Source organism: Centropristis striata, chromosome 13, assembly GCF_030273125.1.
Source record: "Centropristis striata isolate RG_2023a ecotype Rhode Island chromosome 13, C.striata_1.0, whole genome shotgun sequence".
Taxonomy (NCBI): Eukaryota; Metazoa; Chordata; class Actinopteri; order Perciformes; family Serranidae; genus Centropristis; species Centropristis striata.
The window spans coordinates 2,229,026-2,256,353 of NC_081529.1; the positions used below are offsets into that span (position 1 = coordinate 2,229,026).

The window sequence follows — 27,328 nt, forward strand, 5'->3', positions numbered from 1 at the left end:
AAGTTTTCATGCAGCAATGAGGGATCCACTAGTGGAACCAGCAAATTATTTTTGCTACATCTGGTATTTTTGTGCAATTTTTTTTTTTTCCTTAGTTTATCTTCAACAAATCTGCGCTGCTCAATGTATTTCTTTGAATTGTTCGATAGATATTTCAATTTTTCTCTAAATATACCTAATTATGTCAGTTAAACTTTTAGTTTACTTAAATGAGGAAAAAGACTATGTTGCTTTATTTAATACATAATGTATGAAATGCAACAAATGACAATTGACAAATTTTGAAATAAGTCGTCGTTAAGCCTGCTGTATCGAATTTGACAAACATTTTCAGCACTTTTACTATAAATTAAGTGATGAAATATTAATTAATTTTACCTTAAATCAGTCCATTAAATATTCCTACTGGACTATCAAACAATTTGAAAGTGTTTCTTATCTTAACTTTTTCAAAATTGTTATTAAATATTCTTGAAAAATGACACGTGGGTCACTGATTGACGGCAGCCATAGTGCAGTAGTTCTCAACCTTTTTGAGTCGCGACCCCCAATTTAACATGCATGTTGTCCACGACCCCCGCTCACTGAACACAATCTCACGCACAGTTCAGATCATACAAAAAAGGAAACTAAATGACCAAAAAAAGGAAACAAAATGATCAAAAAATGACCAAAAAAGACACAAAATTTCACAAAAAAAGACACAAAAAATAAACAAAATGACCAAACAAAGGTAACAAAATGACCAAAAAAAATACACAAATTGACCACAAAATGACCAAAAAAGACACAAAATGACCAAAAAAGACAAAATGACAAAAAAAACACACAAAATGACCAAAAAAAGACACGAAATGACCAAAAAGACTAAAATACATGAACACTTTAACACAGTGGAGACAGAGCTGACTTCCAAAATGATTTGGCGACCCCCAGGAATCATCTCGCGACCCCAATTGGGGTCCCGACCCCAAGGTTGAGAATAGCTGCCATAGTGGATGTCCCAAGTGGAGTCCCACCGATGCATTAATTATTGGTCCCTAGTGGATTATCCAGGTACTGCATATATCTGATCGTAAACAGGTTTTTCAGGAAAAAAAATATCACACTGAAGATGCAGAAGTCTCAAAACCTTGTGTCAAGTATGATACATTTGGCTTTATAGGGTTAAGACAAAACATGACAGACATTCATGTGTTGAATTTATTTATGCAAAAATAGCAAATTTTTACATTTTTGGAAAGTGCACTGTTAGATATGCCTAAACACTGAATTTTTAAATGAATTCAATCACAGCAGAAGGTGTAAGTGGCTTTAGAACAGCCCTAAACAGCCGTGATGTGGTGTGTCGTACATTGTAACCATACAGAATGAGAAATGAATGACTAGCTGGTTAAATATTGACTAAATTACGTTTTACAACAGTTTGTATGAAATGTTTTGTTTTTTTGCAGTTAAAATACCATGAACATCTTAACACTTAAAAAAAAAAGGTAATCCCAAAACAGCACAATATACAGAAGCTACTTAATTATGAAATAATCATGTAGAGCTGTTAAAACAGTAAAATAAAGTAATTACTATACATCTTAAGTCATAAAATTTTGAATATTTATAGTGGCTTTAAATCAATTGTTGATTAAAATGTAGTGTCCTTTAATTTCAATGTAAACCTAGAAAAACATCCATAAAATGTCTAATAATACACTGTCCCTCAGCTCAAAATGCCAAATGTAAAACCTGATATGTGTCCATTGATATGTTCTTGTAGACATTAAAAAGGTAAAGCTGAGTGATAAAATACCCAGCAGTCACTTGTTAAAAGTCTATATATGTTAAAAAACAAACTGGGTATCAAGTTAAAAGAGGAAAGTAGAGTCCAGTGTGAAGAGTCTTCCAGTCATGAAGAAATGTCCTCTACATGTGAGTGTCCTCCTCCTCTCCGGGGTCAGCCTTGAGCTTGGCCAGAGCAGCGTGGATCCTGAACTGTGTGCGAGACTCCATCGAGTATTCCTTGTAGTTGTGTCTGCAAATCAAAGCAGTGGAGGAGGTTAAAGGGGGAAGAAAACGGTCCTATACCCTCATCAGTTACATTACATTACATGACATAGTCTAGACGGAATTGTCCAAAAAGTGAAAGTGAGGAGCATTTATGGGTACAAGTTGGGAACCGGCCTACTTTACTTATTTCAAGGGTGCTGAATCCAAAAACAATGGTTCCCAAGCGAAATTTTGAGTTTTTGACCTTCTCATTTGCATATCAAAATGGCCGCCAAATTGCCCATCTTGCACAGTCGTTGGACTATTTTCCCCAAGTTTTTTTGTAAGTAGGCAATCAAAGATGAGGAAATTAAGTTTCTAGATCTATAGTCTAGAGTCAGAGCAAGGATATAGTGGAGGCTCAGTGTTATATATATATATATATATATATATATATATATATATATATATATATATATATATAGATATAGATATAGATATAGATATATATATATATATATATATATATATATATATATATATATAGATATAGATATAGATATAGATATATCTATATAGATATATATCTATATAGATATATATATCTATATATATGCAAAATACCAACTTTTAAGGTGAAATTAAGCATTATTTGTGTCATTTTTTAAGGCCGACATAAATATCAATATCACTTTTAAATGTTCCAGTTGGTATTTTGCATATATATACATATATATATATATATACATAAAAAAGCCACTGAGCCTCCACTATATCCTTGCTCTGACTCTAGACTATAGATCCATAAACTTAATTTCCTCATCTTTGATTGCCTACTTACAAAAAAACTAAGGGGAAATGGTCCAACGACTGAGCAAGATGGGCAATTTGGTGGCCATTTGATACAAATTAGAAGGTCAAAAACTCAAATGTTCGATTGGGAACCATTTTTTTTGGACTCAGCACCCTTGAGATCTGTAAGGTAGGCCGGTTCCTGACTTGTATCCATAAATGCTCCTCACTCCTTATAGAAGGCCTTTTTTCTGAAATCCGTCTAGACTATCATTTTTCTGAAGTTATTCTTAACTTAAAGTAGAAAACTGCTTAAAATGTTGCCTTTTATCCAGTGGGAGCATGGGCTTCGTACAGACCTCAAGAACCCATATTATAACTCATGTGAGTGGATAGCATTGGTGTTCTTTTAGTTCCACTATGTATATATATATATATAATATATGTATATATGTAATGGGCAGAGAGCGACCTCTAGTGTTCATGTAGTGGCTATACACTGAACAACCAGAGGCAGTTCACAAACTGCTGCTCTAACAACCATCTCTAGGGTTTACAGAGAATAGTCTGAAAATGAGAAGATATCCAGTGATAAATTGTCAACCTGGTCTCACAGGAATCCGTGAAATAGCCACGGATTTGCTTAACTCAAAATCCGTGGAATAGCCACGGAATCACTCAAATTTCCGTGAAACTGACACGGATTTCGCTACAATGCAAGTTAAGTCATATCCCGTGGCTATTCCAACATACAAAGTGATTATGTACATTCACTGAGTGAATATTTAGAAAATAAAACACATATTTCTCGCTAGAAATGTGATCAAAATCCATTTTTATGCAGAAACTAAGTCAAAATATTGATTTTTTTCACTAAAAATGAGAGAACTGTCCGCCATGTTTTTTGTTCTGACCGCCGGGACCTTGAAAGTCACGTGACTTGGAACAAACCAATAGGAAAAAATATTAACTTGCATTGTAGCGAAATCCGTGTCAGTTTCACAGAAATTTGAGTGATTCCGTGGCTATTCCACGGATTTTGAGTTAAGCGAATCCGTGGCTATTTCACGGATTCCTGTGAGACCAGATTCTAAATTGTTGTAGAGGAGAATGGTCAGACTGGTTTAACAGCGACTCCAATAACCACTCGTTACAACCGAGGTATGCAGAAGAGCATCTCTGAAACACACAACACGTCCAACCTTGGAGCAGATGAAGACCACACCGCCACTTTATTAGGTACACCTTGCTAGCTCTTAAAGTGGCAGGTGTATTTATACTTGGAAAAGGCCTCACTGCACAACTTTGGTAGAAGTAAAAAAAAAAAAGAAGAAGAAGAAAACCAATTTATATTTGTGTTTGACAGTTTAGGACAGGGGTGTCAAACTCTGGCCCGTGGGCCAAATTTGGCCCGCAGTGTAATTTTATTCGGCCCACGAGGCAATACCAATTTATTCTATAATTATTGTACTATAAAAGCTGACCCGCCGGTATTATACGGCGCATTTACCGCTTGTACTACAAATCCCACAATGCCCTGCTGTTGTTTTGGCGCGTCAATCAGGACAGGACCCAGAAACGCTCCTCTGTGACAGTCGTCATAGCAACCTCAAGCTAGAGCTGTCTCCCAGCTACCCCTTCCCAAAAATGGAGAAAAGAAAGGAAGAATTTATTAACCTGTTGAAAAAGTTTATTTTGATATTTAAATCAGAAGGATGCAAATAGAAAAGAGGCATACGATTTTTATTTAATTTTTATTTAATAAATTAATGACATTGATGTGTTTTTTATTTGAAATTTGATTTTGCATGTCTGTACTATTTAGTTATATATTGTATGTTTATAAGTGTTGCTGGTTCCATATTTAATGTTAAAGCAAGAGTGAGATTAGATTAATATCACTCATGTGCATTAATACAATGACGCTACAGCCAGCAGCCACTTAGCTTAGCTTAGCTTAGCTTAGCATAAAGACTAAACACGTGGGGAAACAGCACGGACATGTTCCTAAAAGATATTTTTTCTATCTTTTAGTGTGTACAGCAGCTGACTTGTGTTGCATCATTGAAGCTGCTATATGGGAGTCACTTACTTGGCCTTGTGTAGCAGTTTGATGGCCTCGTCCCTTCTGCCTTGGTCGATGTAGAGCAGACTGAGCTCCACCAGAGTGTTCGGCACCAGGTAGTGGTCAAACCTGATCTTCTTTTCACTGAACACACACACACACACACACACACACACAGAGAAAGACAGTTATTTAACTGTGACTGTCACACCCTGTTACATTACACACATAACATAAGGCAATGCCAGAGCTGTTTTTTCATGCAGGTACATACTTTTGGAATGAATGAGGAAATGACAATCACAAAACCTCAAGCCTCCTTAGTCCTTACGTTCAATGTCAGAGGGATTTCAACCAAAAGTAATGTCATTTTTATTCATTGCTTTGTATGCTTTGTATGTTTATGACTTAGTGGGGGAGCTGAGAGGAATCTTAAACTGCTAAGCAAACATTCAATTGTCAATACATCCATCTAAGACACGAGCAAAAGCAAAACAAACACTAAACTTAAAGGCCTTTTAAGGATTACTTTGGACCTGCTTCTGATTTTTATTCTCTTTGCATGAATGTTTGAGACATTTCTTCTAAAATGTGGAGAATTTCTAGTTCTTTCAACAAATACAGACCCAGTGTGACATATCGCAACCTTAACTTCCTGGAGAATGGGGAGAAGAGCACAGAATGGCTGTGGAACATACAGTTTTTCCTGTCTTATATGGGTGGTTGACGTGAACTCAAATTCAAAGTGAAAAAAAGAATAATTCAAAAATATATGTCAAATGACATACAATTATATTCCCTTATATGTGAATAATTCAAATCTGAATGTGTCCATTTCTAATTCTTCATATATTTAGCATATTATTCACTTTTTGGTGTGGTAGTCCTGAAATGTGTCCACCGGTGCAACAAAATAAAGAATGTCATTATTTAATTCAGAGAATGTTGGACAGATAAGATAGATAAGCCCAAGGCATATTAGTTATGAATATTTTTTTATCAATTTACATTATTTTCAATGATTAATCAATGTAAATTGATAAAAATATTCAGATCAATACTTAAACTGCGTTGTACCAAAGGACTACCTTAAGACGACCAGTTCCAACACTGCACGGAAATAGTAATATCATGAAAATATTTGAGACAGAAGTGATCTTGTGTGCAGTCCACCTGCTCCAGAGATTCTTCTGTCCTTCCTGGTTCTGGGAGGAACCCTCTCAGTAACGGGCTGGTCACATTAATGCCTAATAATAATAATAATAATGTTTTATATCGACATCATGGCGTTGCTCCAGGAGGACACCAGTTTTGCGGACAAAATGTAATGTGTCATAATAACTCTACATAGGGACCTTAACACTTATATCCTCTAGATTCATTAAGTAAACACTCGTATGACATGCATTCAAGTATTTTAATGTATTTAGATTAATTTTTCATTAAATTACAGTTGTTTTAAGATAAGTAATGCTACCTAGGACAGTTGCACCGGTGGACAAATGTCATGTTCAAAACAGAATATTTGCATAGTTGAAGAACGATACTCATTGTTTGCAGATGGATTAGATGTAGAAGAATGAACTGCATATTAAAACATTAATTTTAATGAAATATTATCAAATTTTAGTAATATTTGTCACTGGGAACACAAAAATTGAGCTTCACGTCAACCACCCATATACCATAAGATGCTAACATGAACAGATGTAGTTTACTAAAACAACAAAAGACAACTGTAGGCCAATCAGTCAGAACATCCCTGGCCTCAGGACACAACTGCAGCTCAACTGACATGCAGTCTTGTACAAACAGCCGATACTCACCCCCAAAGCAATGCTATGGCTAAAATATTCACATCTACTAAAATGTTCCCACATGAATGACATGGAGAAATCTGAAAATTAAGTTGTCTTTTGTTTATCCATGTCGCCAAAATCGGCATTCAGGTTTTTACATGCAGTGCACACATTGGCCCTCACTTATCAAACGAGTGTACGACAGAAGGTGAGTGTAAAATGGGCGTACGATCATTTCTAGCAAGGCTCGCCATTTATCAGTTTGGATGCGAGCAGAGGGTACGATCAGATCTCAGTCTGCTCTCAGCTCATGTACGTAAATTAGAGTCAGCGTGAAGTCCACAAGTCTGAGTCTGAGAATTGATCTGAGACTATTGTATCGATGCCTGGAGCTGATAAAACTCTGCCGTGTCCTGTTTTTTTAATGGTGACGAACCAAAGCATGTTTAACCTCCTGAGAACCTGCGTCCTCATATGTGGACATTACATTTTAGGTTTGCTGGACCTTATACATTCTGCTTAACTATGACATGTTGTCCTCAGTAGTACACACTCTAGAAAATACATCAATGAGTGTAAAAACCCAATTCAGATGGCTCACCCCGAGAGTTTACGACACCCAAGGACGCAATATGGCCAAGGTGGCTTTTTTTTTAAGTCACCAGGCGCGAAATAGACATTTTACAGAAATATGTCTATGAAAATAAAATTAGCGCAGCTCCTGCTACCGGTGATCGGCTACGAGCCGGGGGACAGAGGAGCCGCCGAGAGACCTTTCGCCTTTCAACTTTCGCTCTAAACTATTTAAAACACCATCTACAGCTAAAGAGAGTTTCGCGTCTGCAGCAGCCATGTTGGATCTGTAAGAAAACTACAAGCTTCCAAGTGCCGAGTAGTACGCGTCATCGTCTTGCCGTCCCTCCCCGCTCTGTGATTGGATCCCTAAAACAGGGCTAAGAAAGCTTCCTGGTTTCCAGACCGCCTGGAGGTTCGAAATTAAATTTGAGTGCGCAAGGCAGTCTGGGTATACCCAGGCTAGCAGTTTTCTGCATTCGTTTGATAAATGAGGGCCAGTGTTTCCACCACAGCTCACCTGGAGAAGACTTTGTTGAAGCATTCCTCGGCAGCCTGGAGGTGGCCCTGGTTCTTCAAACACAGACCCCTCAGCAGCTGGATCAGACAGCGGTCATCCACAGAATACTCATTGTCTGTAGAGAAGCACAGTAGATGTAGCAAGCGATTTTGTCGACAGTAATATTTTAGGTGAGTAGAGTTTGTTGCAGTGCATGGTTTGGAATACGTTTTTTTTTTGTTTTTATTTAACCTTTATTTAACCAGGGAATATCCCATTGAGATTAAGAACCTCTTTTTCTTTAAGGGAGCCCTGGCCAAGAGGCAGCAAACACAGAATACAGTTACATATTTACAGAACATACAGACCTTAAACACATCATGAGAAACAAGTGCATGTTATGGAATTGCCCTCAATAACTCTTAGTTTGCATTTAAAAGTGCTCAAAGAAACAAATTCAGTTCATTTCCATTCTTTCTGGAGCATATTCCAGCATAAGGTGCAGAGTAAACAAATGCCCTTTTACCCAACTCTGTAGAGCATAAAGGGACAGAAAGCAACAATTGATCTTGTGAACGAAAAGAATAAGATCCTGCATTTCTCACAGTAATTAAGCTGCAAATGTAGGAAGTTGCATTACCAGGAGCTTCCAGCAGGGTGCGCTCTGCCTCCACCAGAGTCTGCATCATGCCTTCAGTCAGCTCTGGTCGCTTGCTGATCATACTGAAACCGTTCCACATGTACATCATCTCCTGTAATGAAACAGTGACTACTGTTGGAAGGCTCTGCAGGTTGAACACGGTGTCCACAGTGAATGTGTGTTTTTGTGTGTGTGAAAGTTTTACCAGCACTGGAACTGGTAGCCTGATTGGGCAGCGAGCCTTGTAGCGTCTGGCTTTACGGATAGCAAACTTCTCCGTCGGGGGAGACTTCCCTGCTATCTTCTGCTTGAAGGTGGGCACTTGTCTAAAGAAACAGGAAAAGTATGGAAAGGCATGGGGGTCTGACTTGATGGAACAGTGCCTAAAATATAGGACGGACTTGATTTTAAACCTGTATTTATTTAGTTACATTAAATGGAAATGCTCATGTAATGTACAAGTACCTCAAAAGTGTACTTAAGTACAGTACTTAGTAAATATACTTAGTTACTTTCCACCACTGGATAACAGTTACATATTTACATTATCCAGCAAGCATGACGCAACATTAGCATCCATTTGGAGTCGTGCTTCTGTCAACCTGATTCATTTAAATTCAGCACTTACTCTTTTAGCTCCATTTTTGGTCACCACGAACTTCTAAATACGAGCCAAAAAGGAGGCCGTAGCCTGTGAATGGGAATATCAAGACCTAATAAAATGTTATACAAAGTTAATGTTCTTTTCTATTAGACTGTAATAAAGCTTTTGTCACTTTAACATGTCTCTAAATTATATTTGTGGTGCTGAAAACATGAAACAGCAGCTGTAGGGAAGGCAAAGCATTCCACGCCAGTAACCACCGGCGGCCATTTTTAAAATGGCCGCCACAGCCATCAGAATTTTTTTTTGCGATGGCCCAATATCCAGATTCATTAAACATGTATTCAGCAATGAGTGTACCAAATTTGATGCTTTTATCACAATATGAACGATTGTTCAGCTAATCCGCCCCACCCCCCGTCCCGGATGCACATTTTTGGGGGGTGCTACCCACACGTTTAGCCTCGTTGCTCATTCCATGAATGCACGATCCTTACAAGCTGTACCTCGTTGTAAAGGTGACTAATCAGGCTTTCCAACAATATACAATTCATCACCAGTTGGTATTATTAAAAGGGCAGTTTTTATTCATCATTGATTTATTCGTATAACAAATGCCTGCCACGGCCACTGGGGGGCGCTTTGAGGTGGCCCAGTATCTAGATTTGTTTGAAACATATTCACCAACACATCTACCAAATTTCATGCTTTTATCACAAAGTGAACGATTGATGTAAAATATTGAGCTAATCCGCCCCACTAAAAGGAAATACCAATGCTCAACTATGTTCACCAGCTTTCTGCTAACTTTAGGGCTTTTCACAGCTCACTTAGCCTAGAAAGTGTTCACACTGGAAACAATCTTGGCATATTAACCAACATAAGAATCAGTAGTTTAAGTCTTGTCAAACCATATCAAACACAAACGATTATGTTTTGTATGCAGTACATGTTCTCATTCAAGTAAATGGAAACATTTTTTAATTTAAATTTAAAGAGTGCCATTGTAAAATGCAAGTACATCATGAGCCTTAGGACAATAGCAGTGTGTTTCTAAGGTAAAAGCTTAACATTGTGTGTGTGTGTGTGTGTGTGTGTGTGTGTGTGTGTGTGTGTTTACCTAAAGAGCTCTACCTCGTCCTCTCCAAAAGGCCTGGACTCGTCTTCGGGCAACATGCTGAGGTAAGCAGCTTTCATGTAAACATACATGGCCTGGTGGAGAGACACATGAAGACATCTGAAGCTGTTAAACAAGATCAATGCACAGTTTGATTATAGAGAGATCATACAGCTGATCAAAGCCTTCTCACTCCCAACGTGTCACATACAGACACTTTGTGCAGTGCCACTATGTAGGGCCTACAAAATCAATCAGAGAGACAGGTAACAACCAGGAGAGAGACTTACAAGGAGTACAAAGAAGCATGAAACAACTATTGAAATACACAAAAGACAACAACCCTGATTTCAAAACAGTTGGGATGAAAAACGTAAAAAAAAACGGAATTGCAAATCAACCTACATTCAGTTGAAAACAGTACATAGACAAGATAGATAAATATAATGCTCAAAGTGTTTTTGTAAATACACTCATTCTGAATTTGATGCATTCTGCAAAATGTATGTTTTATACAATGTCCCAATGTTTTAAAATCGGGGTTATGCAAAGAGATGCAAAACAAATGCAGAAAGACACTAAAAGAGACAAAGAGAATCACAAGTGTGAAAACAGCCACAACAAGACATAAAATTAGCAAAAAATAGACACAAAACAACTACAAAGACATACCAAAAAAGACACAAATTGACCAAAAAAGACACAAAATGACCAAAAAAAGACACAAAATGACCAAAAAAAGACACAAATTGACCAAAAACAGGAAACAAAATGACCAAAAAAGACAAAAAAACCCACAAAATGACCAAAACAACCACAAAATGACCAAAAAAAGACATTAAGTGACCAAAAAGACTAAAACACATTAACACATGAACACAAAGCCACAGAGATATGTGCGCAGACTATAAAGAGTCACAAAAAGTGGCTAAACAGCTTTGACTTCTGTGTGTCTTACTCCTTTGTAGGAGAGGTGCTGTGGTCTTTTGCATGTTTGTGCCCAGGGGCCCATTGTCTCTGTGAAGAAGTAACACAGAACTTTACATAAAGAGGCCGTAGTTTCTGTCCACGTGAATCTAAAAGTCAACGTTTACTTATTTGAACTTATACGTTACATAACGTACCTATCTTATGCACATAACTTAAGCCAGCTATTCTCAACCTTGGGGTCGGGACCCCTATTGGGGTCGCGAGATGATTTCTGGGGGTCGCCAAATCATTTTGGAAGTCAGCTCTGTCTCCACTGTGTTAAAGTGTTCATGTGTTAATGTGTTTTAGTCTTTTTGGTCACTTACTGTCTTTCTTTTTTTTTATCATTTTGTGTCTTTTTTGGTCATTTTGTGTCTTTTTGATAATTTTCTGGTCAATTTGTGTCTTTTTTGGTAGTTTTGTTTCCTTTTTTTTGGTCATTTTGTGTCTTTTTTGGTCATTTTGTGTCTTTTTTGGTCATTTTGTTTCCTTTTGGGGTCATTTTGTGTCTTTTTTTGGTCATTTTGTGTCTTTTTGTCATTTTGTGTCTTTTGTGTCTGTGACTTAAACTACATGGCACACACACTTATTTCAAACCAAACCATCATCTTAAACCTAACCCAGGGTTTCTGTTGCTTTAACCTGTCTACGAAACTAAATATTTGACTACAGTATTATTACTTCTTTTTCAGACATTGTTGGAGTTTTACAGAAGTCTACTGGACCACCCTAACCCTCCACAATGAAAAATAACCATAACGGGGTACTCGGCAGAGCCCTGCACGGGTCTGATTTTCAAAACCTGTCCCTGTGACGTGCAGTACCATACCTGCCACGCCCCCTGCACATATGGCCAATTAGTTGACCACAGTGTTGCCAACTCTTTTCTAATGAAAGTAGCTGCCACTAGCTTCAAAAGTCGCTAGATGATCTCGTTGGTTGGGTCCCATGATGCTTTGCAGTTGTCCATTCTTTGTGAGGTTTATGCTTGTTTCCTGTGGTGATCTACAATCTGCAATGTCATTTAGCACAGTAGTTCTCAACCTTTTTGAGTCGTGACCCCCAATTTAACATGCATGTTGTCCGCGACCCCCGCTGACTGAACACAATCTCACACGCACAGTTCAGATCACCCTAAAAAGACACAAAATGACTAGAAAAGACACAAAATGACCAAAAAAGACACAAATTGTCAAGAAAAGACACAAAATGACCCAAAAAAGTAAACAAAATGACAAAAAAAAGACAAAATGACCAAAAAGACACAAATTGACCAAAAAAAGACACAAAATGACCAGAAAAGACACAAAATGACCAAAAAAAGACACAAATTGACCAAAAACAGGAAACAAAATGACCAAAAAAAAGACATTAAGTGACCCAAAAGACTAAAACACATTAACACATGAACACTTGAACAATTTCAGAATACACTGAGACATTAAACTGCATCATTTTCAATTAAATTCTGGAAAAGTTGGTGTGTTCTAAAACTTTTGACCAGTAGTGTAGGTCAGGTTGAATGTTTGTACCCTGACTGTAAATAGGGATCGTGTTAGTGACACCTCTTGCTGTGCTGAGCAATTTTTGTTGGCACTGAATTTCTTTGCTTATTAACTGGTGGGAAAGAGCAAAATATCTCTGAACTTTATTTTCATATATTCATTATTTGACCTGCATTTTCTTTTTTTTTAACTTGGAAATAAAATTAGGACAAAATATCACCTGTCAATCACTTTTTTTGCGTGTCTCCGGCTGTGTCTCTGCAGGACTATGGTACTGTGCTCTAAAAAGTGACACCAAGGGGTCCTGACCAAGCGTCCGTATGTGGCAAGTTGGGAGTGATTTGATCTGACTTGTATTGTGTCCCGTACCTTTGACCAGCGGCTCTCCTGGCTCAGTAGGTCTGCGTAGAAGTACGCCATCTTCCATGCACGCTTGTAGGTGAAGCACCACATCAGCTCCCAGTAGCACATGTGGTGGAACTGCTTCCACGCCTGCTGGGCCTTGCAGCCATCTTCAAACAGAGCCACTGCCTGGAAGCACATTGAAGTAGAGCACATTGATAAGGATATATATTTTTTTTTTTTCATTTATCCTTTATTTATTTTCTCGAGGAATCATTGAGGGCAACCCCTCATTTGCAATGATGTTGAGAGTACAGAGAAAACACGAAACAGTACAGACAAAACACATGCAGAAACATTAAAAACAGTTACAGATTTTACCTAATACCAATGGAATATCTAACACACAGATTTAAGTGTAAGATGGATGACTTTTTAAAGATCTGGGTCTTTAAATATGCTGGTAAGCGACTCACAACTAGATGGCAATGAGGGAAACGGGCTAACTTATGTTTTTGGGTTATAAGGAAGGACATTAATTTACTTATTATTATTTTTAATTATCAAAAAAATAGCTTTCTCTCAAAATGGAAATTGAGATTTTTGGAAAAATTGTTTTTCTTATTTTTTATTTTTGACGACTCTTCACTTCTTTTTTTCCAGATGTGTATTTGCTACAGAGCATTGTCATTGTATTGTCTGTATTATGTAATAAGTAATTGGATATTTGTTTTCTGTGGCCACAGTGTGTTGTTTGTTGTTTTTGTCTATGTTGGAAAATGCAATAAAAAAATATTAATTAAAAAAAAACAAAAAAAAAAAAAACAGTTACAGTGAAAGGAAGTTATTGATTATCATAGTTTGATATAGTAAGGATATGTAGCAGTGAAGCTGCCTTGGAGGAATGTTGTGTATTAACACTGTTACTCTGCAGTTCAGGGAACAAAATGTACTATTGAGAACTTTAACTGTTATGGACAAGTTAAATGAAACACACCTCATCAATGTTCCCCTTGATCTCCTCAGTCCTGCCTGCAAAGAAGAGGAATATTGCTCCCTGCACAGAAGAACAATAGCAGTATTACACGTCAATCTTCTGTGTTAAATGTTCATCTATCAGCAAGCAGACCTGTTTTTAATAGCAATCACTCTTGTCAGTGTTTAACCAAGACATTTCCATTCTGGTTGGGTACACATTGTGTCACAGCCTTGAGTTTGCTCTCTGGGATGGGCAGGCATGTAGGTAAAAGGTGGAGTGGAAACAGGGATTGTGAATTCCCAAGAATCAGGTGGTCAGGTGGAGTAAGTGAGTGGTAGGAGGACTCAGGAAGGTGGAGTGAGTATCAGATAAAAGTGAAAGAAATGTTGTGAGTGAAAGGAGGGATTTGTAAGAAACAGCTGATGTACAGTGAGACGCAATGACGGTGGAAAAATAGAATGACTCAATGAATAATGAGAAGAAGTAGTTTAAGAGGCAGTCCGAGTAGAGAATGAGAACTACTTGTGACATGTCATATTTGACTTTAACTGAACATTTGCTCTCATTTTGCGATAAAAATATATATATACACTACTGGTCAAAAGTTTTAGAACACACCAACTTGATGGTGAAAATGAAAATGATGCAGTTTAATGTCTCAGTGTACTCTGAAATGACTGCACATTTGCAACATTTAAAATTCTTTATTGAGCATGATAGTGTTTTGAAAGTAAAAAAAAGATTCAAAATCACATTTTATGTTGGACTAAAGGACTAAAAAAAGACACAAAATGACAAAAAAAAGACACAAAATGACAAAGACGAAAACCAAAAGACACAAAACGACCAAAAAAAGACACAAAAAGACACAAAATGACTTACAAAGACATGAAAAGAATTCAAAAATGGACAAAATAGCCCAAGACTCCATAGAGTTAAGTTGTTAACCCATTTCTTGTTCCCTGAAAAAGGCCTACTTGTATAATTCTGAAATGTACATTATTTTTCAGTTTTGGTTCAGCTTACCTTTTTTTATTTACCTCTGGCAGTTCACCACTTACCTTTGTACCCTTTCAAGCTGTTCATTTGACTTGAACTGCTTGAATTTCAATAAAAAACTGGAAAAATTGGGGTGTTCTAAAACTTTTGACCGGTAGTGTAAATCAAAATCAAATCAAATTTAGTTTTTCTGGAACATGATGCCACTCACCCGTGGGTAGCGGAGACGGAAAGGTTTCAGCAGACTTTCAGCTTCAGTCACCTCCCCCTCGCCTGTACCTGAGAGAATAGAACAGAAATGTGTTACATAATTTGATATATTTGACAGGAATCTTCAGTGACAGGTTATCACAGATATGGGGGAAAAAAATCAGAATCTCTGCATGCATATAATGCGTGAACGATGTACAGCACTACCTAGTATGAATGTGAGAAAGGTGTAGTAGCAGAGCAGCAGCAGCGCGCACAGCATGGAGCGCAGGTTCATTCCTGTCGCACCATCATGCAGCAGAGACAGCCCATATTCCTAAAACATGCACACAAAAAAATCTATGAGTGTGTCAATGAATGAGAGAATGCATACTGTTTGAAACGGCCATGTCCCACCTTGTCTCCAGAGAAGCCTGCAAACTCCAAAACTTTGAGTATGCGGGGAGGAAATAGAGAGAGTGTCTGTGAATAAAGAAGATCTGATCAACTATATGGTACAAAAAACAAGATTGATGACAACATATAGTCCGTTAATGTGTTTAAAACGGTAGCTCTCAACCTTTTTGAGTCGTGACCCCAAATTTAACATGCATGTTGTCCGCGACCCCCGCTCACTGAACAGAATCTCACACGCACAGTTCAGATCACCCAAAAAAGAAACAAAATGACCCAAAAAAAGGACACAAAATGACCAAAAAAGACACAAAATGACCAAAAAAAGACACAAAGTGACCAATAAAGGCACAAAATGACCACAAAATGACTACAAAAAGACACAAAATGACCCAAAAAAGACACAAAATGACCAAAAAAGACACAAAATGACAAATAAAAGACACAAAATGACCCAAAAAAGACACAAATTGACCAAAAAAGACACAAAATTACAAAAAAAAAAACACACAAAATGACCAAAAAAGGCACAAATTGACTTCCAAAATGATTTGGCGACCCCCAGAAATCATCTCGCGACCCCAATTGGGGTCGGGACCCCAAGGTTGAGAATAGCTGGTTTAAAAGATACTTTTGAGACATACCAGATTAAATGCCCCTATTCCAAATGATATTCCTCCCTCTAAGTGAATGTGGCTGGGTCCTTTGAGACAGCTGTTGGATTTTATGAAGGAGTGCAGTTCTCTGGAAAGAAAAACAGGTCAGTGTCAATTGTTTGGCATTACAATTCAGCATTATAACCTAATACTTTTAGCATAATGACATGTAACAAGGAAGAAACAAACAAATATTTAGCTCGGGGGTCGACAACCTTTACTAACAGAAGAGCCATTGTCAGCTAAAATAAGAGAAAAACAGTTGGAATTGAGCCACAAACCTTATTCTGAGCCTTAAAATGGACATAAAACAGTCTAAAGTCTAAATTAACATTAATAATAGGTCATAATGAGCATTTATTTATATGATTTTGTCAGAATGCAGATGAGAGGCTGGGAACCAAAGAAATATCTCAGGAGATTTGGAACTGGAAGAAAACTCAAACTAGAATTGAAGTTGGCTTAATTTAGACAACATGCATGTTAAATTGGGGGTCTCGACTCAAAAAGGTTGAGAACTACTGACCTAAACAACAGAATGGGTACTTTGTTTAGTTTAAGAAAAGATCATGCATGCGTTAAAATAAGTACACGATGTAGTGCATAATGTGGTAACATACTAAGGTTAAAATAACTCAATGTTCATTTTTTTTCTTCACACAGTACACAAAAAAGCTGCATCTTGGGAGAAAGTTGTGTGTCCATTTCCCACAACATCCTCTCAACATGGACTTTGTCACTCTTTATACAACATCACCTGACTTCCTCCTTTGTTCCCGTCATAATTACTAGACCAATAAGAGGTTGCTGCACAACAACAAGCGTAAATATTACTGACAACCTACCCACAAATATGACTGCGTTTTTGGGTGAGGAGGGTCTGTTTCTGCAGCTGTATAAGTTTGGGCTTCCATATTTTACTCAGTAACATTACACACCACTGATATTTATTAAATGTTCACCCTATTTTCCTCTTATTACTTACTTGTAGATTAGGTAGCTGTTTCGTACTTTGATCCCCCCTTTGATAAAACTCACCATGTTCTCATCCTGCAAAAAAAATAAAAAATGAATGAAAGGGAATTAATGCATTTGAATTGAAGTCCTTGGATAAGATCTTATTACACAAGAGGAATTTTCAGGCCTCTGGACATTTTCTAAATGACACACAGTCTTTAAAACCTGGATCATGTGGAAACTTTGGTATTCTATTACATGTGATACAGAGATATAACAGGATAAACAGGTAATTTCTCTGCTTTAAAAAGCAGATAAGCCTTCTGTACCTGTAGAAAGGTGAGAGCAGCTCTTTGGAGTTGGCACTCTGCATAACACACTTCAGCGTGAAGCTGCTCTGCAAAAACACACCCATAAACACACACACATAAAGTAATAAATAACATACAATAAAAGCAATAAAGCATCAAAACCAGACCCAAATGTTACCACTGTATATGGTTTATCTATTGATTGAGAATTGATTGATTGAGAATTTATTTGAACACAAAATAAAAGATGAACATTTAAAAACAAACGAACAACAATAAATACAAGACAACACAAATGAAACAACAACAAGACTCAACACTTATTTGTGTTCAAAAGGAGTGGGAAGAAGCCAAAGCTTATTAAATCCCTTCTCCCTATGTTTATTTACTATATTCAGTTATATAACAATAATATGTATATATATGTATGTATAACACATAGTAATGTAGTTTATAAAGTCATTATTACCATTATTAACACACATAACTTGTTATTAACTTACAAACACATAAGTACACATACACCCATGTAGTCATAATGAGACAACAATGAACAAACAAACAACAATAACACACAAAAAAGAAAAAATAGTAACACATTTAAAAAATAAAACGTCAACAATAACCACCTACTGTCATTTTACACACCCGTTTTCATCCCTATATCGTGTGAAGACATGCTTTTTATATTTGATTTTGAAGTGTTTCATGTTTGAAGATTGTTTTATTTCTTCACACATCCCATTCCTAACAAGAGCTTCCAGCCTTTATCTCCAATTCTTTTTGTCTTCTAACTCTTTCAAATTAGAAACTTGCACACATTCATTTTCTACAGTAAGCCACTAAATCTAGAATCTACTGAATTTGGAATCACGTTTAAGGGTAGAACTTGTTTTACTGCTGCTTCACCAGTCGCTCATAAGAACTGCAGGCAACGCTGAAATATTTGAGCCACCATAGCTGCTTGGCTCTAGAAATTGCCGTGCTGGTCTTTTGGTCCACCACTTTGGCTGAGACTGAAATAACTGCACAATCAATATTGCCGCCCACCAAATGAATGATTACTAATATGTTGCGATTTATTTTGTTTTCTTATTTTATTTATTTTTCGCTGCTATATCTGTAGCCGGATGATTCTTCCTTTTAAATGTTCTTTAATGAAATGATAAATTATAAGTGTATACAGCTGATATTGACACTATATACATCTGAATTTTACAGTATAACATTCGTCGGGTAAATATGAATGTAGAACTTTTTTTTAACAGTATTGCATGTATGTATTAATTGTGTTTGTTATTGTTTTTCTTGTATGTACTGTTTTTGTTTACGTTGTTTGTATGTCATGTTCTATGTCTTTTAGGGACCCCAGGAAGACTAGCAGTCGCCAAGGCTTCAGCTAATGGGGATCCATTCAATAAACAATAAACAATTGGATGGATAGCCAATACCCTGCAGGATTAAAAGTGTATTTCTTTGGTGATGCTCTAACATTTCATTTAGCGTTACAGTTGGTTTAGAAATCTTTATCCGTCCAACACTTTGGCTAATGACCAAATTGCAAAATTTGCAAAATCAGCAAAACTGATTACATTCCCATCAGCCTCAGCTGCTGTCTTTTTTATTTTTAACTTTATTGCCTTTATGCACATTTACAGACAATTAACATCACAAAGGAAAACAAATCAAAACATCTTGAGATTGGGTCTCATCTGTCACACAAATGGCACTGTAAAGGGAATTACACATATTTTATCTGGTTCTGTATTCCAAAAAAATAAAATAAAATAAAAAATAAATAAATAAAAAGGGATAATTTAGATAATAATAGCATATAAGAGTCTTAAGCAATATAGTCTGTAACTGGGGCCCACCTTCTCATAAAAACAGCTACTTTTAGCTGTAATTGGGCTGTCATATATTCCATCATGTAGACACGTTTTACTTTCTGTAACCACTGAGTGATCTTTTGAGTTAAATGTTCAATAAGTAACTTTTATTAAAAACAACTTTTTGTCAGATATGCCATGTTGATAGACGCAATAAAGTGACTTATTGATCTTAATGCTGAAAGGCTTTTGGCGACAAAGCGTTGCATGAATTTTTCACACAGATGAAAATGTTCAACTCGCCCAAAGCAAATATTGCATATTTGCATTGCACTGCGCAAATGGCACACATTATGTGATTATTTGTCTTTGCATTAACTTTGTATGTAATTGCACCAAAAAATGTGCTTCAGATCCAGCAACTTTGAAGTGCTAATTGGGCAAATGTAATCATGCTAACATATTAATGGTCAAACCATTATACCTGGCTAATATATGTATGTTAGCATTGTCATTGTTTCATGTTTAGCTTAACCCTCCTGCTATGTTCTTTTTTCCAGGAACAGCAATAACCCGGGGCATTTTTAATTATCCAAAAAAGTCAGAAACTAAAAATTCCCAATAAACATTGTTTATATTTCATTAATAACTCCATTACTACCCAATCAAATCAATATTTAGTGCAATGGTGTTTTTTTACACCTCACAGATCATGGTTCAATGAGGATAATTCACTTTTTTTTCATATAAAATAAATGTCAAAAGTTTTTTTTTCATCTACATTGAAAAGACCTACATATACAATACAATGGTTTTACTTGACATTGATTTTTTTTTTAATTTACATTTTTTCTTTTTATAAAAAAAAATACTTTTAACTATTTTCTTTTAGATTTTTAAACTCTGAAATGGGTCAATTTGACCTGCAACATAACAGGAGGGTTAAAGCACTGCTGTACAGTACCATTTCATAGAACTGTTTTCTTTATGATGAAGTCTGGACCTTTTATCCCAAATTTACTGGCTTTATGACAGGATGGATATTCTGTAAATTGTAGGCTACATGTTATCTTCATTAAAATAAGGAAGATTCAACAGAATGTCCTGTTTCTGGATGGAATTAACTAGAAGACACATCCAAGCCTTTTACCTTCAGTGAGTGATTCCCCTACTGACTTGCTGGACAAACCAGGGGACTTCCGTCGAAACCTGAAACACCGAACAATACTTCAGTATCAACTAAATAAATTAGGTTATTATTCCTGCTAACCACATACACTACCGGTCAAAAGTTTTAGAACACCCCAATTTTTCCAGTTTTTTATTGAAAATCAAGCAGTTCAAGTCAAATGAACAGCTTGAAAGGGTACAAAGGTAAGTGGTGAACTGCCAGAGGTAAATAAAAAAAGGTAAAATATAACGGACATTTCAGAATTATACAAGTAGGCCTTTTTTCAGGGAACAAGAAATGGGTTAACAACTTACTTCTATGGAGTCTTGGGCTATTTTGTCCATTTTTTAATTCTTTTCATGTCTTTGTAGTCATTTTGTGTCTTTTTTTTGGTCATTTTGTGTCTTTTTTTGGTCATTTTGTGTCTTTTTTTAGTCATTTTGTGTCTTTTGGTGTCTTTTTTGTCATTTTGTATCTTTTTTTAGTCCTTTAGTCCAACATAAAATGTGATATTGAATCTTTTTTTTAACTTTCAAAACACTATCATGCTCAATAAAGAATTTTAAATGTTGCAAATGTGCATTAATTTCAGAGTACACTGAGACATAAAACTGCATCATTTTCAATTAAATTCTGGAAAAGTTGGTGTGTTCTAAAACGTTTGACCGGTAGTGTATTTGCAGACAGCAATCATCCACTTATTATAAGTATCCAATTTTGCCATCTTAGCAACTGCTATAATGGCTTCTCTCATGCAAACACAGTCAAATTGGGAGCATGATCAGAAACAGGCCATGTAAATGCACTATTAAAAATTTGCCTCTTATGGCTCAGAGACTGGACGTGAAGGGTCAGCAGCACTTTAGAGAATTAAGTGTTTCCAGTCCAGTCTAGTCTATGAAATTTGTAGAAAGATAATCTACATCCTGACCTCTGGCAGACCTCCTGGGCACTCTTCATGGTATTTCCTGCATTGCTGATGTCATCAGGCTGGAAAGTCATCATGGCCTGCATTTCCAGCACTGTGGCGTAGATAAGAGCATGGTACATGCTCTCATTCACTCTACAAAGGAAACATGGAGTCTCAGGATCAACATCATACACATCAACCTGTAAGCAAACAGAGGCTATTTAAAGAGGATAGCTACTGTATGACTGACCATATGAAAAGATAAGAGTAAATAACTGCTTCTCTTTGTCCCACTCCTATCTCCACTACAGCCTCACTAGGTGTTGTGCAGAGTGTTTATTTTGTAGGGCTGCCATTCTGTTGGCTGTTGAATCAGTCAGGCTTTGGGCGTCAGCTTCAGCAAACACCTCATATCCTGGAGACCTGAAGGCTACCAGAGCCACCTTTCGTGTCTTGGCTGACAGGAAGCACACGACTTCACAGTTTCAAACCACAGAAGCTTCTTAACAGCACCAGGGATAAAAAATACTGCTGACATCACACTTAAACCCATTAAAAACCACCATGAATGTGCTGAAATAAGGTAGTAGAGTACAGCCTAGATCAGGGGTCTGCAACTTTGACTAACAAAAGAGCCATTGTTGGCCAAAGAAAGAGAAAAAATTTCAGAATGGAGCCGCAAAACTTATTTTGAGCCTAACATTAAAGATAAAACAGCCAAACTAAGTCTAAATGAGCCTATCAAAATGACTAACAGGCCATAATGAACATTTATTAATATGAAGAATGCAGCGAAGGCCAAAGTGCAAATAAGAGGCTGGACACCGAAGAAATATCTCAGAAAATTTGAAAACGAAAGCTCATCTAGCTAGAAAAACTAACTAACTAGACTCGAAGTTAACAAAATTAAGAGGTAAAGGCACCGGGCCGTAGACTTTCGTAAGTTTCGTAAGCTATGATGCAGATTTTAGTTGGCTTTATAATGCCATGCCACATATTAGCTTTTTTTTTTTTTTACAATTGAAGAACACAAATTCCAATGAGCCGACACCAATGATAAATAAAAAATAAAAATGTAAAGAAATCAGTATTTATTTTGTCACAGGCACAGGGAGCCACTGCAGACAGCCTGAAGAGCCACATGGGGCTCCAGAGCCTCAGGTTGCCCACCCCTGGCCTAGAAAGTAACAGCCAGTTCAAACCTCGGTGGAACCAAACATGACTCATGGATGAATCTGTTACCTTGGCCGCAGCTTCTCCAGGCTCTCACTGAAGTGGTTGTTAAGGAAGAGATCCAATGCCTCCATGCACTCATCCAGGCTTTCCTTCAGAGTCATCTGTGTGGAGCTGAGGCACAAACATGGATTAAAACATACAAATGCACTGAGCTGGGTCAGAGAGGAACACTACCTAAATTAAGATTTTTTATACATTTTTTTTTATTGCCTAGGAAAGTTCAATCAATAGTTGTGAACATGAGCTTGTCTCTCTCTTGCCCAAAATGTTGGCTTTCCATTTTTTTCCCAAATGAGAATTGTTCTACTGGTTAATAGAAGGGTTGTTTGTGTGCTTGTATTTACACTGCCAACTGCTGAACTGACATAAACCGGTCAGCGATTGACAAGTAAAAATCAAGTTGTAGTTCCCTGGACTTCACCATTTGTCTATTTATACATGTATTTTTCCTATTTTGTTACACACTTCATTTTCTGTGTTGTCTAGAGTTGAGACTAGCAATGGATTTTTTAAAAATGGCAGTTGCCGGTGCTGCATTGGCTGTGTTCAGACACTCAACATACCCTTACATCAGCGGTTCCCAAACTTTTTTAGCCGTGCACCCCCTTCTATGTCCCAACCGTGTTGACGCACCCCCAATCAAAAAATTTCAAAAAAACAAAATGCAATAAGATTTTTTATAGCCATATTAAAGGTGGAGGATGATGACAGGCTCAGGATCAGAGGCAGAAAGCAGATCAGTTGAGAAAATGTTATAATATTTTGAGCTGCGTTGAACAAAAATTGCAGCAAATTTAAATGAGCGTGGAGTGAACACAACCCCGTCATCATAACACAGGTTGGAAAAATGATACAAGAACAAGATGATAACTTCTTCTACGCTTCATTATAAGATCAAAAACAACCAAAAATAGATGCAAAAATGACCAAAGATGACAAAAAATTGTCAAAATAGACACAAATTGACAAAAAATACATGTAAAAATGACCAAACAACCAAAAAATAGATGCAAAAATGCCCAAAATAGATGCAAAAATGAACAAAAAATGACACAAAATTGAATAGCCTGTATTTATTAATTAATTAATAACATGTCTTTATTGTGTGGGGGAAAAAAATGTAATTGTGTCATTATCAGACCACCATTACATTTTTCAACTCGCGCACCCCCTAGCAGCAGCTCACGCACCCCCAGGGGTCCACGCACCACACTTTGGGAATCCCTGCCTTACATCATGCATGGGTCTCCTTCTGATGGGAGAGAACCTACTCTCAAACATGAGCTAAAAAAGGTCCCTTAAAACGGCATTTGAAGAACTGTGATTCCTAGTTTTTGTGGTCCAGACACAATACAATAGAAAGAAACTGAAATGACATATTTTTGCAAGTCAACCTGGAGGTTTGCATTGCCATGGGGTTCAATTGAGAATTAGCCTATGGGATTTTAGCATTGGATTTTGGAGAAAATAATCTCTGTGGCAAACACACGTTTCTGATGCTTACACATTTTGTTCAGCAGGATAATATAGAATAGAATAGAATAGAATAGGTCTCTATTTGTCATTGTCACATGTACAACGAAATTCAAAGTGCTCTCCAGTAAGTGCAACATTTAAGAGTCTCTAAAAATATAAATATAAAAAGAAAAAAAAAAAATGTACAATTCAAAATACCCAGTTTAGACAAACACATAAACACACCCAGACATACATGCATAGTTGCACAGGAAAAAAAATAAAAAATTACAAATTACAAAAAAAATTCACAAATTAACACCACTTTGATGTTTGAAGCATTAATGCAGCTGACAAAGTAAAAAACTAACATTATGCTATAGTGAACTACACCACTGTCACATTTTTTTTGATTGATTGATTGATTGTCTTTATTTCGAACATGCAAGCAATAAAAAACAACAACACGTTTAAATATTAATAGATGAATAAATAAAAAACAAAACAAAAAATTGAAAAAACAGACACTTTCTGCAAGCTCGAAAGGGGGTAGGAAGAAGTAAAAAAACGAGTCCTACCCCTTAACGGGTCAGTATATACATACATATATGAATAATCAATATAGTCACATACAAATATTATAAATAATTATATATATACATATACTATAAACTATTTATATTACATTGTGAATATCTATACATATTGTATATTGTAAAGTCAACATCACTACCGTTATCCGGTCTCTGACAAGCTAACCAACATTTTTGACAAGGTAGCCTACTAAATTGTTAATTTACATAATCTACAATCTGTAAGAGTTTAGAAGAGCACTGAAAAACTAGAGACTAGAGACTAGAGACTAGAGGCTGTGAGGTGGACTAATGAGAGAGTTCCCTCCCGTGTCCAGTATGATGACGTTTAATGTCCCCGACAACCACTGTAGTCTCATTTAGCCACTTGTTAGCAACCGCCTTTTTAACCCATTGAAGCCTGGAAAGCGGATATGTCGTTTTGTAGTATTTGTATAAGCTCTCAAATACTTTTTGAATTTCATTTCTATCTGCTACAGATGCTGAAAAATCTATAATTTAGTAGAAGCGTTGACACTTCTGTTGAATTTCCAGAAAAACTTCAGGTTTTAGGGGCTTATTTTAAAATCGCCCAGAGGTTTTACAGGCGTTTCAGGCCTCAATGGGTTAATGACACGTAAAAAAGAAGAAAAAACCCCACAAGGGGCAGTACTTACTAATGTATTTTAAGGCTTACAACAAACGTGAACATCTCTTCAGCTTGTGTTAACCACAGACCTTATTTCAGGCATCTAACCTCCAACCCATTTAAAATCCTCATTTTTTTCTTGAGAGGTTATCCTCTCTGGTTTCATTTCTGTGGCGCCCTATGGGTTTTTTTGAGAACTTAAAGGTTCTTCCAGTCCAAAAATGAAAGAGTTTCTAATGTTTACTAGTATTTTTTGTGACAGAATAAAATACTAGGAATAACATGTACCGACTTTGAGAAAAAGCATAGTTCCCCTTTAAGTTTGCCTAGAGCTAAACACATGATGCAATAAGAGCATCATCCAATTGGCATTATCACACAATAAGCTGCAGCACCTGTGTTATATCCTAAATACTAGCTGAATTATTTGAATGTTATAATATTATATAGCCTATTATAATCAAAAATGAAGTTATCAGTATCCTATCAGCTATTTTGTCTATCCTGTTGTCTGAGTTACAACTATTCTGTGACATAATGTTGTCGGACAAGGAAACGAGCACTAAATTAGCGTTTCCTGGTGCGACGTAGAGCATTATTGTTATTATTTCCTGTGGATGAATGTTTTCACCATATGTCGAGATAAACAGAATCCCATCTGCTGCAAAGAGAGCGACGCAAACTTGCTACTTGATCGAAATTCACTCACTGGTGTTTTAATAATGTAACATTATGGCAGAAAAAAGATATATATATCGATGTAAGAAAAATAATCGATAAATGCAGCCGAACTTAAGTGGAAATGCTAGCAATTTACTATAAAACGTCATCAATGTGCTTATTGATTGTTTAGCATTACCGATAGGAAATTACAATTAAATTGAAGAATATTTGACTGAAGTTTGGTGCGTCATCTCTCACTTGTTGCAGATAGACGTGGATAATAAGGCTTTAGGGTAAGACAAACATCTGTAGTGTGAGGACATTTTCAGTTGCATGTACTCACTTTTTTGGAGCATTTGCGTCTTTCCCATTGGACATGTTTCCTCTCCGGGCGGCGTGCCCCAACACCTGTTAGGAGCTCAACAGCACTTGCAGAAAATCAAGACACATTGACCACTTTAACAGCGTGAAAACAAACTTTCTAAAACTAGACCGGCTGCATAGAAGTTGGCGTTGATTATTCCTGTTGGTTAAATTCTCGTAAAGTGCTCCAAAGTAAAGGCATGCGCTGATCTGAAGAGGATCCAACAGTCTGAGAGAGAGAGGCGCACCTGACTCCTCCTCTGTGACGTCACTGCCACGCACACATTAAACAGCGTGGATCACAGGATGAGGTGAGCACAATCACCATTTATTGAACTAGTAATCAGATCCTTTACTTAAGTTAAAAAAAAAAAAAAAAAAAGTACTGATACCACACTATGAAATTACTCCACTCCAAGTAAAAGTCCTGCATTCAAAACTTACTGAAGTAAAAGTACAAAAGTAACAGCATCAAAATGTACTTAAAGTATCAAAAGTAAAAGTACTTGTTATGCAGAATGGACCCACTCAGATTGTTTTATATGTTATAAATATATTATTGGATTATTATTATTAATGCATTTATGTAAGCGGTGTTTTAATTTTCTCAGTAATGCTCTGCAGGTAGACCATCAACCTGTATTCTTTAAAATTAGGTTTTTTTTAATTTTTTTAAATGCCCCCCCCCCCAAAAAAAAGAAGAAAAAAAATCAAAAAATCACTTTAAATTTATCATGTTTTTCATGCTAAATCTCGAACTGAAAAGTAACTAAAGCTGTCAGCTAAATGTAGTGAAGTAGAAGTATAAAGTTACATAAAATGGAAATATTCACGTAAAGTACAAGTACCTCAAAATGATACTTAAGTACAGTACTTGAGTAAATGTACTTAGTTACTTTCCAGCACCTCTGATAGTTCATTATTATTTTTCTACATTTCATCACATATGGATCAAAATAGTAAGGCTGGAAAGATAAAGCTTTGTTGTGAAGTATTGTGAAGTATTGGGCTGCTTTATTTGAGGAGGCACATAAAAGTATTCATTTTGCAATCTCTTAGAACTGAATCAATATTTACATTGGTGACATAA

The 27,328-nt window shown here is 36.5% G+C and overlaps 1 protein-coding gene across 3 annotated transcripts; it reads right to left on the reverse strand.

Annotated features, from left to right (window-relative positions):
* Positions 1-1,185: 1,185 nt before the first annotated feature.
* zgc:158403 (tetratricopeptide repeat protein 39A) lies at positions 1,186-26,548 on the reverse strand. 3 transcript variants are annotated; one of them, XM_059348529.1, is made up of 18 exons: positions 26,219-26,548; positions 22,543-22,647; positions 21,322-21,453; positions 20,370-20,428; positions 17,409-17,476; positions 17,108-17,172; positions 16,111-16,210; positions 15,470-15,535; positions 15,281-15,389; positions 15,075-15,142; positions 13,883-13,942; positions 12,913-13,074; positions 10,073-10,164; positions 8,554-8,674; positions 8,349-8,460; positions 7,730-7,844; positions 4,865-4,981; positions 1,186-2,026 (listed from the first exon to the last, which is right to left on the reverse strand). In XM_059348529.1, the coding sequence occupies exons 1-18, from the start codon at positions 26,251-26,253 to the stop codon at positions 1,918-1,920; spliced, it is 1,695 nt and encodes a 564-aa protein (XP_059204512.1). In that variant the 5' UTR covers positions 26,254-26,548; the 3' UTR covers positions 1,186-1,917. The 3 variants fall into 3 exon arrangements, with proteins under 3 accessions (XP_059204512.1, XP_059204511.1, XP_059204514.1); XM_059348528.1 differs by having other exon boundaries at positions 15,278-15,389; XM_059348531.1 differs by lacking the exons at positions 22,543-22,647; positions 26,219-26,548 and having other exon boundaries at positions 15,278-15,389; positions 17,409-17,471; positions 21,322-21,391.
* Positions 26,549-27,328: the final 780 nt, after the last annotated feature.